This window comes from Malus domestica, chromosome 04, assembly GCF_042453785.1.
Source record: "Malus domestica chromosome 04, GDT2T_hap1".
In the NCBI taxonomy this organism is placed as follows: domain Eukaryota; kingdom Viridiplantae; phylum Streptophyta; class Magnoliopsida; order Rosales; family Rosaceae; genus Malus; species Malus domestica.
The window spans coordinates 24,870,251-24,886,404 of record NC_091664.1 but is presented as its reverse complement, the minus strand read 5'-3'; the positions used below and the strand labels follow the sequence as shown (position 1 = coordinate 24,886,404).

At 38.9% G+C, this 16,154-nt stretch overlaps 3 protein-coding genes and 1 non-coding gene across 4 annotated transcripts; 2 read left to right on the top strand and 2 right to left on the bottom strand.

Annotated features, from left to right (window-relative positions):
* Nucleotides 1-31: 31 nt before the first annotated feature.
* On the top strand, nt 32-113 carry TRNAS-CGA (transfer RNA serine (anticodon CGA)). Its single transcript has one exon. It is a non-coding gene; the product is annotated as a tRNA-Ser (tRNA).
* Nucleotides 114-3,041: 2,928 nt separating this feature from the next.
* LOC103433694 (ubiquitin-activating enzyme E1 1-like) lies at nt 3,042-9,238 on the top strand. Its single transcript, XM_008371963.4, has 7 exons — nt 3,042-3,389; nt 3,775-4,115; nt 4,461-4,678; nt 5,393-6,187; nt 6,328-7,196; nt 7,287-7,719; nt 8,371-9,238. Exons 2-7 carry the CDS (start codon nt 3,788-3,790, stop codon nt 8,965-8,967), a joined length of 3,240 nt encoding a protein of 1,079 aa, XP_008370185.3. The 5' UTR covers nt 3,042-3,389; nt 3,775-3,787; the 3' UTR covers nt 8,968-9,238.
* Nucleotides 9,239-10,148: 910 nt separating this feature from the next.
* On the bottom strand, nt 10,149-11,732 carry LOC103434011 (protein NODULATION SIGNALING PATHWAY 2-like). Its single transcript, XM_008372323.1, has one exon. The coding sequence runs from the start codon at nt 11,730-11,732 to the stop codon at nt 10,149-10,151; it is 1,584 nt and encodes a 527-aa protein (XP_008370545.1).
* A 1,870-nt stretch (nt 11,733-13,602) lies between these two features.
* Nucleotides 13,603-15,150, bottom strand: LOC103434012 (protein NODULATION SIGNALING PATHWAY 2-like). Its single transcript, XM_008372324.2, has one exon. The coding sequence runs from the start codon at nt 15,148-15,150 to the stop codon at nt 13,603-13,605; it is 1,548 nt and encodes a 515-aa protein (XP_008370546.2).
* Between the last annotated feature and the right edge of the window lie 1,004 nt (nt 15,151-16,154).

The following is a 16,154-nucleotide window of genomic DNA, read 5'->3' as shown; positions in this document are numbered from 1 at the left end:
TATTATTTGTTTCTATTGTTCTGACGGGGCTGTCGATATGTCCGAGTGGTTAAGGAGACAGACTCGAAATCTGTTGGGCTTTGCCTGCGCAGGTTCGAATCCTGCTGTCGACGCAATTTTTTTTCATAATTTCTCTCTCTATTCTACAACGCTCATTTCTTTTTTTACTGTATTAGATGGAAAATTGGAAAAACTTGTTTTATTTTTTCTTTATGGTTTTTAAACATTTAAATCATTTTTAATGGATTTTTTTCACTGAATATATGTGGAGTCATGTCATTGCCTTTGTACGAAATTGGAAAAACTTGTTTTATTTTTTCTTTATGGTTTTTAAATCATTTTTAATGGATTTTTTTTCACTAAATACATGTGGAGTCATGTCATTACCTTTGTAGGCTCGAAACTTATGTCACGTAAGCACACTAACAAGAAAACATAACTAAATCTAATGATAAGAACGAAATTGATGAGTTACTCTAGAGATGAAAAACGAAATTAACGAGTTTGAAACATAAAAGACCAAATTAATGACTTAACAAAACATAAAGAATCATTTGCGATAAAATTACTTTAAACGCGAGCGGACATTTATCTGACAAGAAAACATGAACGAAGTTGTATTGGGTCAGGAGATGTGTTATAAAAATATGTTTGTTGTCTTTACAATATATAAATTAGAACAAGACTTGGCTGCTGAATTTTCAGCAGCCACTCCTGCTTACACCTAATCCCGAGTGGACACGTATTCAAGTTTTGATTATTTTTTTAATCAAAACTTGGACACATGTCCACACGAAATTGAATATAAGCAGGAGAGGCTGCTGAATTGTTCAGTAGCCAAGTTAATTCCTATAAATTATACAAATAGTTCGTCTATGGTCATGTTCCCTTGCGCAATGTTAAGACAATTAATATTTTATCCTATATGGGGTTAGGATGGATCAATTCAAACACGTTTCTTTCAACTCAAGTTTTGAGCTTAAAGGTAGGATGATGGAATCACTTATTTTTTTCGTTTTTGTTTTTACATGTTAGTAAATGAAGAATTTATCAAGAATGCGAATTGTTTGTAAGTAAACAAGTCATAACAAGATATTGATTCTTGAAGTACAATCACAATATTCAGTAATCCCAACATACTAGTATGACAGGGTGGACCATATTCATTATTTGTTGCATAATCCGAGTAGATTTAGCGAAATTGTGCGAGGGTCGTTAGCACCATACAAAATTGAAGTTTATCATCAATCTTTCATTAAGTTAAACGTATTAAGTTAAAATTTAATTTACTTTGTAATACCCTAAAGTTTTAAATTTTAGAACCCCATAAACATGAAAATAAGTGAGATTTGTGGACAACAAATATAAAATTAGATTTTGTTAGCCCCTTCTCCAAGTTGTTGAATTCAAACCAATATGAAATGTTGGAGCTTCGAATAATCCGTGAGTACCAGGAAAGAATGACAAAACAAAATCAAATTGGCAACTGCAAATCCCCTCTGTCGGTTTAATTAAATTCCAACACCGACCATTTCACAACACATTTATCTGTTTGTTAAGAAGCTAAAAGAACACCACGGTCAGAAGGAGGCTGAAATGCCCATGTGAGTATTTTCGGCCTCCGAAAAAGGTGGATAACCGTGGCTTGTCACCAGTTGTCCTCTTTTTTTATTTTTTATTTTTTTTAACAAGCTAAAAGAAAACGTTTGTAAAATATAAGATGATGTTATTCACACACCCAAGATTTTAAAGATGTTAAGCGTTAGTTGGCAATCACTGTGAGCAGGGGCTTAGCGCCTAGGTGGTTAGGCGGGGGTTTAGATAGATTAAGTGAATTAAGTAAATCTATTTATTATGTTCATTCAAGGATTCAATCTCTTACAATTTATTGAAAAAATAAATAAAAAATGAAGGTTATCGATTTTCTGTCTAGGTGGGAGTCACGATTAGGTGGGTGCGTAAGCGGGTTTAAGCCGGCTAGGTGCACGCCTAAGAAGGTTTAGGTACTCTTTCTTAATTTCCAAATACCTAGGGATCTATTGAGACAAGAGTCAGCCGCCTAGCGCCTAGGCAGGGCCTAGTGGCGCTAGACAGAGAATTTTATAACAGCGCACTCTCCCTTTTTTTGAAAAAGATATGTAAAAAGTAAAAATTGGTGTGCGAATTTTCTTTATCCGGCGACATATCCCAATAAAGGCGTTTTAACACAATCCCTGATTAGATTACACTAATCCCCGCTCCCAAACAAGCCCCGAAGGACATCTTTTCCCTTTACCCCAATCCGAGTCCACCTTTCTTGGTCCACCTCTTTCATAACAAGTATGAAAATTGTTTATAACAAAGTACTGATTTTTGAATTACAACCCTAATAATCAGTAATCCTAACATACTAGCATGACTGGGTGGATCATATCACTATATGGAATGAGGATCGTCTTCGGATCCTCTTTGTGAGAATCTTGGGAATTCTCAAATCGCATTCGTTCATTGTATATTGTGCGGTCAGAAATCATTTTAAATACTTTTATTTTAAATTAAATATGAATAGTACCTGAAGAAAATTGACCGCACGATATACGATGACCGAACACGATTTGAGAATTCCCAGAATCCTCACAAAGAGGATCCTCAATCCTCTATGTATTGCATAAATCCAAGCAGACTTGGCAAAGTTGTGCAAGAGTCGTTAACACGACACAAAATTGAAATTTATCATCAATCTTTTATTAAGTTAAAGTTTAAGTTACTTCGTAAGAACCCCATAACATTGAAAATAATCGTGGATAACAAATATGAAATTAGATTTGGTTAGCCCCTTCTCCAAGTTGTTGAATTCAAACAAATATAAATTGTTGGAGCTTCGATTAATCCCCTAGTACCAAGAAAGAATGACAAAACAAAATCAAATTGGCAAATGCAAATCCCCTCTGTCGGTTCATTAAATTCCAACACCGACAATTTCACCAGCATTTATCTGTTTGTTAATAAGAAAAAAAATAATGACGCTATATTAATATAGGAGTGCGGATATCATTACCTGCAACATATCCCAATAGTCGCGTTGGTATCCAGGATAACTAACCCAAAGTTTTAACACAATCCCTATTAGATTACACTAATCCCCGCTCCCAAACAAGCCCCGAAGGACATCTATTCCCTTTACCCCAATCCAAGTCCACCTTTCTCGGCCCACCTCTTTCACTCTCTGTCTGTCTCCGTCTCTCTACAAAGAGAGATGAACCGCGACATCAGGACCATCGCATCTCTCTGCAGAAGCTGAAACAGGAAGAAACCATAACAAAAACCTGCAATCGACGCTTCCTCTCTCTCTCTCTCTCTCTCTCTCTCCAGATATTCTCACCGTAGCTTCTTCGCCACAGTTTGTCTCGGTATATCTTCTTTGCTTCACTCGCTTGATTTCCTTTTCGCTTTATCGCATCGAATCGATCTATGTATTTAGTTTTGGAATCGGTAGATTTTAGATCACTGTTTAGCTTTTTAGTTTCTGTTTGTTTCCCGAGAAAATTATACGAAAAGAAAATTTTGATTTTGATTCCGGATTCTGTTGTTTTTGTTGTTTGGAGAAATTTAAACAGTCAGCTGAAATCCGGAAGCGTTTAAACCGATCTTGTGATTTTAGGGTTTAATTTTGGTTTAAGATGATATAGGATTTTTTTATTGTTTAATTAATTGGAGACTGCGTTAGGGTTTTGGATTTAGAGTGTGGAATCCGAGACTGATTACTGATAAAATGAGATTTTGGTGTTCCGGCAGTTCATCGCACTATATGCTTCCTAGAAAGAGAGAAGCAGTGGGCGGAGAGGTTGTAGTAAACGAAGCCACGGAATCTCCGATCAAGAAGCCTCGCGGAGCTGCGACTACTGACGATTCTAAGAGCAACGAAAACAAAAACACCACCACCTTTAACAACAACAGCAACAGCAGTAGCAGCATCGAAGAATCTCCAATCATGGCATTGGGCAACGGGAGCTCAAACGATATCGATGAAGATCTCCACAGCCGGCAGTTGGCGGTGTATGGCAGGGAGACCATGCGCCGGCTCTTTGCCTCCAACATTCTCGTCTCGGGGATGCAGGGCTTGGGCGCTGAGATTGGTATGTGAAAAATGTTGGGTTTATTTGGATGATATGGAGATGTTTTATAGCTCTTGAGAACTTAATTTGTTCTAATAATAACTGAGAATAAGAAAGGGAAGGGTATAAATATTTTTTGTTTTAATGGACTTTGCATTTCCATTTTTAAGTTAGACATGCTTAACCTGATCATGCATGAGAAAACTGTGAAATGATTCCATTGATTCATTGTTGTGTATCCTATACTTATTAGGAGCTCGAAGATAGTACCTTGCTAATTACTGCTAAGTTAGTTTCTCATAGAAATTAAGGTGGTACGAATGTCCGGTAATTCTGTGGTTTATGCATTGAGATCCTTTGTTGCAGCAAAAAACCTTGTTCTTGCCGGTGTCAAGTCTGTGACTTTGCATGATGATGGAGTTGTTGAGTTGTGGGACTTGTCAAGCAACTTCTTCTTTTCTGAGGAGGATGTTGGAAAGAATCGGGCCCTTGCCTGTGTTCAAAAATTACAAGAACTAAACAACGCTGTTGTCATTTCGACCATAACAACTGAACTGACTAAAGAGAAACTCTCTGATTTCCAGGTACTGCACCCGTTGTCTCTTTGTTACTTCTTTTGTTGCATGATGGCTTGATGTTGCTAACTTTTAACTTAGGGTTCCGTGGTTAAATCCAGTTTCGCATTTACATTTTTATAATCAAAGGAAACCAATGTTCTTCATTATCATATTTTTTGCTTGCCTATGAAAAGCGGTATATGTTGAGTATTTTATCTCTTTCTGTCAATGTATTTTTGGAAATTCAATGCCTTTCCAATTATTGGAGTCAGAATGGTGTTTCTGTTACTGCTTTTCCTGTGTTATTGCAGCATTGTCACTAACATATATTTTAGAGGCTTTGGTGAAATTCAGTTTCTAATTATTATTCTTAAAATCAAGTGAATCAATGTTCTTGAAATCATATATTCTGCTTGCATAAAAACACAAGGTGTATCCTAGACTATTTGCTCCTTTTTAACAATGTCACTTTAGAAGTTTAAAACTTTTTCAGTTATAGTAGTTTGAGTGGTTTTCTTCCTGTATGGTTGTGTTTTATCTACTAACACACAATAATAGACGGACTTGATTTACTTTTGGGAAGAGGTGCATTTGGCCAAACAAGTACTGATATTGTTGTTAAGCTGGATTCCGAGTGAATTTTCCTGTAAATTTTGGAGCTGTGTACTGTCCTTTTGTTTTATATACTTTAATTATTCAGCAGATAACTGTATTTTAGCTTTGTATTTCAATTTTCTGCAGGCTGTAGTTTTCACTGATATTAGCTTGGAGAAGGCAATTGAATTCGATGACTACTGCCATAATCATAACCCTCCCATCTCTTTTATAAAATCAGAAGTACGAGGCCTTTTTGGCAGCGTATTTTGTGACTTTGGCCCTGAGTTCACTGTTCTTGATGTTGATGGTGAGGATCCGCATACAGGTATAATTGCATCGATTAGTAATGACAACCCTGCTCTCATAGCATGTGTTGATGATGAGAGGCTTGAGTTCCAGGATGGGGATTTAGTTGTGTTCACCGAAGTCCATGGAATGACCGAGTTGAATGATGGAAAGCCGAGGAAGGTTAAGAATGCAAGACCTTACTCATTCACAATCGAGGAGGACACTACCAATTATGCTGCATATGAGAAAGGGGGTATAGTCTCACAGGTGAAGCAACCCAAGGTGTTGAACTTTAAGCCTCTGCGAGAAGCACTCAAGGATCATGGTGACTTCCTTCTGAGTGACTTCTCCAAGTTTGATCGCCCACCTCTCCTACACTTGGCATTTCAGGCACTAGATAAGTTCATTTCAGAGTTGGGGCGTTTCCCTGTTGCTGGATCTGAGGATGATGCTACAAAATTCATATCTATGGTAACTAACATCAATGATAGCTCAGCAGATGGTAAGCTTGAGGAGATTGACCACAAGGTTCTTCGTCATTTTGCCTTTGGTGCTAGAGCTGTGCTAAATCCCATGGCTGCTATGTTTGGTGGTATTGTTGGACAAGAAGTTGTGAAGGCCTGTTCTGCTAAGTTCCATCCTCTTTTCCAGGTAATTACTAAAACCAACTTGAATTTTCTTTGCAAGAATGGTTGACACTGCTTTTTTGTTTTGAATCTTTAACTGACTCCATTAGGTTTACGTTTGTATCATTATAAATTAACCCTTGTTTTTGCTTGCCTCGTGGACAGTTTTTCTACTTCGATTCAGTTGAATCCCTTCCTTCAGAGACCTTGGATCCTAATGATTTGAAGCCTTTGAATAGCCGATATGATGCACAAATTTCAGTATTTGGAGCCAAGCTCCAGAAAAAGCTGGAGGACGCAAAAGTGTTCACTGTCGGATCTGGGGCACTAGGATGTGAGTTTTTGAAGAATTTAGCATTGATGGGTGTCTCTTGTGGTAAAGAAGGGAAGTTAACAATAACAGATGATGATGTCATTGAGAAGAGTAACCTTAGCAGGCAATTTCTCTTTAGAGATTGGAACATTGGGCAGGCTAAATCAACAGTAGCTGCCTCTGCTGCTATGGTGATAAATGGTCGTCTGAACATTGAAGCACTGCAGAATCGTGCAAGCCCAGATACTGAAAATGTGTTTGATGATACTTTTTGGGAGAATTTGGATGTTGTTATCAATGCTCTGGATAATGTGAATGCAAGGCTTTACATTGATCAGAGATGCTTGTACTTCCAGAAGCCACTTTTGGAGTCAGGAACTCTAGGTGCCAAGTGCAACACGCAGATGGTCATTCCTCACCTGACTGAAAATTATGGAGCATCACGGGACCCACCTGAAAAGCAAGCACCCATGTGCACAGTTCATTCATTCCCTCACAACATTGACCATTGCTTGACATGGGCCCGGTCTGAGTTTGAGGGTCTACTTGAGAAGGTGCCAGCTGAAGTAAATGCCTACCTGACTAATCCTAATGAATACATTGCCGCAATGAAAAATGCTGGTGATGCTCAGGCCAGGAACAACTTGGAAAGTGTCATTGAATGCCTTGACAAAGAGAGATGTGAGACGTTCCAAGATTGCATAAGCTGGGCCCGTCTGAAGTACAGTTCTTGTTTATCATTTTTTCTTAAATTTTCATGTAGTCATAATATTCTTTTCTGTATCTAATCAATTGTACTTAATGGAAACAGGTTTGAGGACTACTTTGCTAACCGTGTGAAGCAGTTAACTTATACTTTTCCTGAGGATGCTACAACCAGTAGTGGGACACCATTTTGGTCTGCCCCCAAGCGTTTTCCTCGCCCACTGCAGTTCTCAGTTGATGATCTCAGCCACCTCCAGTTTTTAATGGCAGCATCTATACTACGAGCAGAGACATTCAACATTCCAATTCCTGATTGGGTCAAGTCTCGTGCAAAGTTTGCTGATGCTGTTAACAAAGTGATGGTACCGGATTTTCAGCCTAAGAAAGATGTGAAGATTGAGACTGATGAGAAAGCTACAACCGTCTTACCAGCATCGATTGATGATGCTGCGGTTATCAACGAGTTAGTTGTGAAGTTAGAAAGATGCAAGGAGCGGCTGCCACCAGGCTTCAAGATGAACCCGATTCAGTTTGAGAAGGTTTGTTTTTCAGCCTTTTCTCTTTACGTAGAAATTATGCGTAGACATTGTATCTATTTGTTCATCTCAGGCTTGCGGCTTATGAGATAGAGTGACTTCCATGTATCGTAGCGTGTGTGAGGTAAAATGTTGGAGCCAGCGTTAGGGCAACCATAGTACATACTACATGTGCAAGAGTAAAGTTCTTTATTACAACATGCTGATGCAGATAATAAGCAATGTATATGAAACTTTGAATAAGGGTATTAGCATCTCCCAAACTTGTTAGGTCTTCTCCATGTTCTGTAGAAGTACGGAAGTACATGACAGTTAAATCTTGCAGAACTAATTATAGCTGCCCTAATAAGGAAATCAACTTAAATATCAACGAGGAGTTTGATAAATTCATTAACTACTTAAATCGTTTTTAGTTGGGTGTGCGTTTAGCATATTGTATGCAATGCTATTGATTTTGGGGAGGGATTGGTTGCTTAGTGCTATATCCTCGGATAGGTTTTTGTTGTATGATGCTATCGTATCCATTTGAATTAGAGCCAAAAGTATGTGAAAGTTAAAAGTTTACAAGTGGCGACTTTCTTTTTTTCTTTCTCGTTTTCCCAGAGAATCATGAATCCACAACTGACGTGGCGCTTTTGATATGTTTTGATGCAGGATGATGATACAAACTATCATATGGACCTAATAGCTGGATTTGCAAATATGAGGGCAAGGAACTATGGCATTGGTGAAGTCGACAAACTGAAAGCCAAATTCATTGCAGGAAGAATCATTCCTGCAATTGCAACATCAACTGCTCTGGCAACCGGCCTTGTTTGCTTGGAGCTGTACAAGGTTCTGGACGGAGGGCACAAGGTTGAAGACTACCGAAACACCTTTGCCAATCTCTCCCTTCCTCTGTTCTCCATGGCTGAACCAGTCCCTCCTAAAGTCATCAAGCACCAAGATATGAAGTGGACAGTATGGGACAGGTGGATTATAAAGGACAACCCAACTTTAAAGCAGCTCCTCAAGTGGCTCGAAGACCAGGGCTTAAACGCGTACAGCATCTCCTATGGAAGTTGCCTGCTCTTTAACAGCATGTTCCCGAAGCACAAGGAGCGCATGGACAGGACCATGGTGGATTTGGCTACGAGTATTGCGAAGGCAGAACTGCCTGCTAATAGGAAGCACTTTGACGTGGTGGTGGCTTGCGAAGATGAAGAAGAGAACGATATTGATATCCCGCAAATCTCCATTTACTTCAAGTAGGCGTTTCAGTTGATGAGCTCATCAAGCAAAACCGGAATGCGATGTTCAGGACGTGAACTCCCCATCTCATTTGACTTTTTAAGTTTATATAAGCAAACGGAGTTTTATATGTACTCAAATATATGTTGACTTTAGAGTAGCACCGACCGATTGTCCGAACTTGGAGTCTCTGGAGTCTTTACGTTCCTGCCGATTTTAGGTCCATCTAGTTGTACTTTTCAAATGTTGGTTGTTTATTTCTGCCAATAATGTTACGTGGTGAAATTTGTTATTTTTCCTTTTCAGTTGAATTTTTCTGCTGATGTACGGTTTGTAGTTGATTTTTTGTTGCCTTTTCTTCTTCTTTCTTCTAGTGAATCTCTTTTACTGTCACACATATCGGTCTTTTTTAAACAATAGCGTTAGTGGGGAAAGGGATTAGTGGGAATTGAACTCGCACAAGGTGGATATGTATTATTGTTTTCCACTACTGAGGATTTTCTGGTACAGTCTCGCTCAAATTCGCTAAACTTGGGTCAAACTTATCAGTTGACCTCTGGCATTTGCATTCGATTCGCTTTCTCTGTACCGTTACAAGCCTGTAGAGGCTTCTGTCGAACCCAAGGACGAGTTTAGGATGTGAACTTTTTTTCACGGCTGAATTCACGAGACTGGTAAAGTTTAGGTTATGTCATCGCTTTTGAAAGCTTCAAGTTGTTATTAACTTGGCACACCTGACTTGAGAGGATATTGACCCCTCCCGGGTCAGGCCAGCAGGAAGGAGAGGGAAGGCGCAGTTGAGATGGGGAGGGCTCGCTTTGTAAGACATCCTTTTGGGAGTTCAAGCACCATCACTCTTCAACCAAAATACAGAGACATGTCAAAAGGTTTTAAGTACTACCGATAAACTCTGTAAGCCCGCTATTAGCAATTGGAGAGCAACTGTGCGGTATCCAAGCCGAAACGCAAGGTCACGTGGAACATTTGAGCTCATAGAAGTGAGTTAATGATTCAGGTACAGTCCTAGATGTAGGGAGGTCCTGTAAAAATCTTCTATGACATGTAAGTTTTGCGAGGTTCATAGAGTGAAATTTATTATGCCAAAAAATTAACCAACTTAGTTGACTATTTTTTACAACATAAAACGTAATGAATCTATACAGAAAACAACTTATGGTAATCTACCGCAGCAGAGTCTAAAGCTAGCTTTGGTTTGTCCAGGTTTCCACTGTAACCAAAGGAATTCCATTCCATTCCAAGGCCATCTCATTCGCATTCTCTCCTCCAATTCTCACTCCGTACGAGCTATCTGCTCCCACCATTTCTTTGGCCTCCGTCAACATTTCCCCGCTCACTCGCCTACCCTCAAGCCCGAACCAGGACTGAAGATTTCTGCCTTCTCTTGCTTCGTTCCACTTATCGAGCCAAGCCTGAGAAGACACATACGGTGCCACAAACAACAACTCCATCACCATCCTTGCCTCTCCTAGGTGGCTCGGGAAGGTTGATTCCAAAGACTCTAACAAGGCTTTGTAATGCACAACATTCGTGTCAAAGAAGGAGCTGAAACTCGAGTCATTTCCCCTTAACGCGCAAGCATCTCCATCACCAAACGTTATGATACCTCTTGCCGAATTGGCTAGTAAATTCTTAACTAGCCTTAGGAATTCCATGACAAGTCCTCTGCTTCTTCTCCTCCTCATGTGAGGAAGCCCTACCATAGTGTTGAAGGCTATAAATTCTCTTCTTCCACCTCTTTTGTTCACCTTCTTGATTTCGCTCACCAAATCCTCGATCGTGATCTCCTCCACCTTCAAGTTTAGACCAAAAGACCTTGCGTGATGCTGGAGTTGCCTTTTCGTCTCCTCAAATCTCCACTGTGGAGGAGCAACCTCATCTCTCTCATCCACATCCCATTTAATTGCTGTCACTTTTAATGTTTTGTTTCTCTTTGCCACAGCCTCAATCAGCTGAGACAATTGAACCCCTTCACCGATATCAAATTCCACTACATGAACCGTCTCTACATCTTCTGGGATAGCCTTGAGGATTGCGGTGTTTGCTGCGTAGTGAGCAAATCTTCCAAAAGGGAAGATTTGGTAGAACAAGTTGAATGCTGCCTCAAAATTCTTGCAGGATTCTTGTTTCAAATAGTCTCTGTGCTGGTTATCAACAACTCCTTGACATAAGTTGAACGCAACGCGCTCAAGGGATTGACCAAGTGGGTTTACTTTCTCCGCAAGGCATCTCATGATCACCTTCCCCAGCTCCCTCTGCCCCATCTCCATGGCCTCACCGAACGCCTTGAGCAGATGGTGAATACTCACTTTGTTGTCGATTTCCATCTCGTCTATCGGCAGGGTTATTGATTGTTGGACGGATGTCTCAGATGTCACAAAAGAGTTTGGACTCCACGCATCATTTCCTTCAACAGAAAATTGCTGCGAAGGAAGAGTACTACCCTCACTGCTCTCCAAACATGAGGCATACATATTTTCTATCTCACCGATTAAATAGTTAGGCTCGAATCCTCCCAACTCCATCGGAAATTCCTCCACCTCGGTCGAATAGACTTGCAGGAGATGATCACTATCTGCAACTTGTTCAAATTCACCAGAAAACATGGTTGAAAATGGAAAAGAAGTTTCTGAAAATTCGTCCGAAGCCATGAAAATGGAAGAAAATTCAGAGCTCCCCATCTGATCAGTGTATTCATTTGTATCCGAAGGTGAATTTGTTACATTCAGGTACGGCCACAAGGTCTGAAACATCCCAGGTTGCATCATCTTTTTCTTTTTTTATGAATATTATTAGAGGGTTTGAAGACTTTTCTTCAGGTTTGATTTGCTAATGAAGTTTTAAACTATCATTATATATCGGTTGGTGACAATGTAGAGAAGATTAAGCATAAAATAGTAGAAACAACAGAATATTATTAAAAGGGAGAATAATTAGAATTATTATTTAGAATTATTAATCACTATCGTATCAAGATTATTAAAAGAGAGAATGATCAGAATAATTATTTAGAGTTATTAATCGCTATCTTATCTTCATAAACAAATACCAATCGCTCTCACCAGTTTTTTACGCACAGCATATATATTCAACAAAAGGTTCCCAACTCAATTCTCTTTGCTTTCTTGGCTGCTTCTTGAGGTGGCGGCGGATATGTTACACGTATTCTTTGTGTTGCAAAGGCAGATCTTCCCGCTAATTAGAAGCACTCTGATGAGGTGGTGGCGTACGAGGAGCCGATGATGAGGAGAACGATATTGATATCCCGCAGATCTCCATGTACTTCAAGTAGGCATTTCGATTGAGGAGCTAATCAGGCAAACGAGAATGCATTGTTTAGAATTAGGATCCTATCTCATTTGAGTTCTTAGTATAATATAAGCAAACAGATTTTTATATGTATTCAGACACACGTTTAGAGTAGTGCTCGATTGACGATTGTTCAAACTTCATGTTTGTGGTTAAACCAATTGTCGATCTTTCGGTTCTTGCCATTTTTAGGTTTGTTTCTTTCAGTAAGAAAATGAAACGCTGATTGTAAAATTCATGTCGTTGAACTATTTTTGCCGATGTATGATCTGCTGTTTTCGATTCTCTTCGTTCTGTCTTCACAAGCCTTATATTCGCTTGTGTTTTTTATGTGCTGACGTTGGAATGGATTAGATAACTTATAAGGTTCAAGGTATAGCGTGCTACTAATCCAGTCCAATTCAATTCAATCATACACTGGCGGAGCCAGGTTAAGGCTGCCCTGGGCTCCCAGGTAGCTTTCGGTGAAAAATAAAATTTTATATGTAATTTTAATTGATTTTCGAATGTAGCCCACTAAATGTTTAGTCACTCATCCGAATTCTCTAGGTTTAACTATATAAAATTATGTAATACAGTTTGCAAACCATCTCTTTTTCTTACATCATTTTTCTCATCGCTTCTTGTACATGTACAAGTTTGGATATGTTTAATTACCAATTTTTTTGGCTCACCTTGTGATTTTTTTTAAGCTAGCTGATACTATGAAAAATACGGTATCAAATTTCTTTATTTATAAAGATATAAAATTTTAAGCTAGCTCACCCGGTAAAAAATTCCTAGCTCCGCCATTGCAATCATAGACATCAAACGAGTTCTAGTGGTTTTCGGAGGTATGTCAAACATTTGACTATTGTAGATAAACCTGTCAAATTCTTACTGCTGATAAAGTTTGTAGTACTTGAAGAGAAACTTGCTTACGTACATAAATGCTATTGTGGCAGATTTTTAGGACGCTAATGAACTGTCATATATTTATATTTTCACCTCGTAGTGCATTATCAGCTTAGAATACCGTCACAGTAGCATCCCATGTGTTGGTACAACTTGCGTCAACTCTAACTTGTGATGATGATCGCAAAATATGTTGTTAAAATAATTGATACTCTGTTGTCTGTTCATAAAATGATTGTGATGATATGTAAGTTTTGCGAGGGTCATAGCTAGAGTGAAATTTATATACCAAATATCCACCAACTTAGTTGATCTTCCTTTCACAACAATATGAATCTGTAGAAAAATATCTTATGGTAATCTCCAGCAATCTACACATTTGCTGTAATAAAATTGGGAAAGAGAGTTCAAAAAATAATAATAATTTATTTCTAGTTAGCTTCCGTTTGTCCAGGTTTCAACTCTGACCAAAGGAATTGAATTCCATTCCAAAGCCATCTCATTCCCATTTTCTCCTCCAACTCTCACTCCATACGAGCTATCTGCCCCCACAATTTCTTTGGCCTCCATTAACATTTCCCTACTCACTCTCCTACTCTCCAGCCCGAACAAGGGCTGAAGATTTCCACATTCTCGTTCTTCGTTCCACTTATCGAGCCAAGCCTGAGAAGACACATACGGCGCCACAAACATCAACTCCATCACCATCCTTGCCTCTCCTAGGTGGCTCGGAAAGGTCGATTCCAAAGACTCTAACAATGCTTTGTAATGCACAACATTCACGTCAAAGAAGGACCTGAAACTCAAGTCATTTCCCCTTTTCGTGCAAGCATATCCATCACCAAAGGTTACGATACCTCTTGCTGAATTGGCTAATAAATCCTTAGCTAGCCTTAGGAATTCCATTACAAGTCCTCTGCTTCTTCTCCTCCTCATGTGAGGAAGCCCTACCATAGAGTTGAAGGCTATAAATTCTCTCATTCCACCTCTCTTGTTCGCCTTCTTGATTTCGCTCACCAAATCCTCGATCGCGATCTCCTCCACCTTCAAGTTTAGGCCGAAAGACCTTGCATGATGCTGGAGTTGCTTTTTCGTCTCCTCGAATCTCCACTGTGGAGGAGCAACCTCATCACTCTCTTCCACATCCCATTTAATTGCTGTCACTTTTAATGTTTTGTTTCTCTTTGCCACAGCCTCAATCAGATGTGACAATTGAACCCCTTCACCAATATCAAATTCCACTACATGAACCGTCTCTACATCTTCTGGGATAGACTCGAGGATCGCAGTGTTTGCTGCGTAGTGAGCAAGCCTCCCAAAAGGGAAGATTTGGTAGAACAAGTTGAATGCGGCCTCGAAATTATTGAAGGATTCTTGTTTCAAATAGTTTCCGTGCTGATTATCAACAAATCCTTGACATAAGTTGAATGCAAGGCGCTCAAGAGATTGACCAAGTGGGTTTACTTTCTCTGCAAGGCATCTCATTATAACCAACTCCAGCTCCCTCTGCCCCATCTCCATGGACTCGCTGAACGCCTTGAGCAGATGGTGAATACTCACTTCGTTGTCAATTTCCATGTCGTCTCTTGGTAGGGTTAGTGATTGTTGAACCGAGGTCACATCAATGGAGGATGCCTCTGATGTCACAAAGGAGTTTGGACTCCACACATCATTTCCTTCAACAGAAAATTGCTGTGAAGGAAGAGTATTGCTTCCCTCACTGCCTTCTAAACATGAGGCATACATATTTTCATACTGATCGATAAAAAAATTCGGCTCGAATCCTCCCAACTCCATCGGAAATTCCTCTGCCGCCATCGATGTGGCTTGCAGGAGATTATCACAGTCCGCAAATTGTTCACATTCACCAGAAAAAATGGTTGAAAATGGAAAAGGAGAAGATTCTGAAAATTCGTCAGACGCCATGAAAATCGAAGAAAATTCAGTGCTGGCCATCTGATCATTGTATTCGTTTGTATCCATAGGTGAATTTGTGACATTCAGGTAGGGCCACAAGGATTGAAAGTTCATCTCAGACTGCATCATCTTCTTCTTTTTTTGATGAATATTTTTAGAGGGTTTGAAGACTTTTCTCTTTGGGTTTGATTTGCTAATGAAGTCTTAACCTCGTTATATATCGGTTGGTGACAACATCATGACAAATTAAGCGTAAAATAGCAGAAAGAACAGAAGATTATTAAAATGGAAAATTATTATTAAAAGTTATTAATCACTATCTTATCTTCATAAACAAATACCAATCGTTCTCACTAACTTTCTTTGCACTGCACGCGTAATTCCACAATGGTTCCCAGCTCAATTCTCTTTGATTTCTTGGCTGCTTCTTGAAGGGGTGACTTATATGTTGCACGTATCATTCTTTTTTAATCAAGAAAATTAGATAGACAATGATTATGTCTTTTCAACGTAAGTACCTTTCATCATAAGAAATATAACCTTAATTAATCAATTATTTAATATAAATTAATTGTGTGTGGACAAAAAAAAAAAAACTCTCAATGTGAAGAACAACCAAGGGTATAAGTCCAATTTGGTGACACAGAGTCCTGGTCATCCTTCCATACAATGACACCTAGCTAGCTCTTATACCTTTTAAAAAAGCTTTAATAAATTAATTCCCTAAAAAATCACTTTCATTGCCAAAAAAAAAAGAAAAAAAACCTAAAATAGTGTTTTGAAGAAGAACAAGAACTCTTGGTCCTAACTTTAGTGTTGAACTTGACTATTGTTGCACTCAACATTACTGTTGTTGATATGTAAAAGTGTTTTTTTTTTCTTTTCTCTTTAGGTTGATTGTACGAGTATTTTTTTCGCTAATATTAATAGAGGAAATTTTGCAGTACTTCTCTTAACAAAAAGGGTACTGTTGGCCTTTGTTTAAATAAATTACATTATAACCATCAAAGGTTCTTGTGCAACGTTAGATAATAATATTGAGGTTATAAATTGAATTGTTTATTAGAATA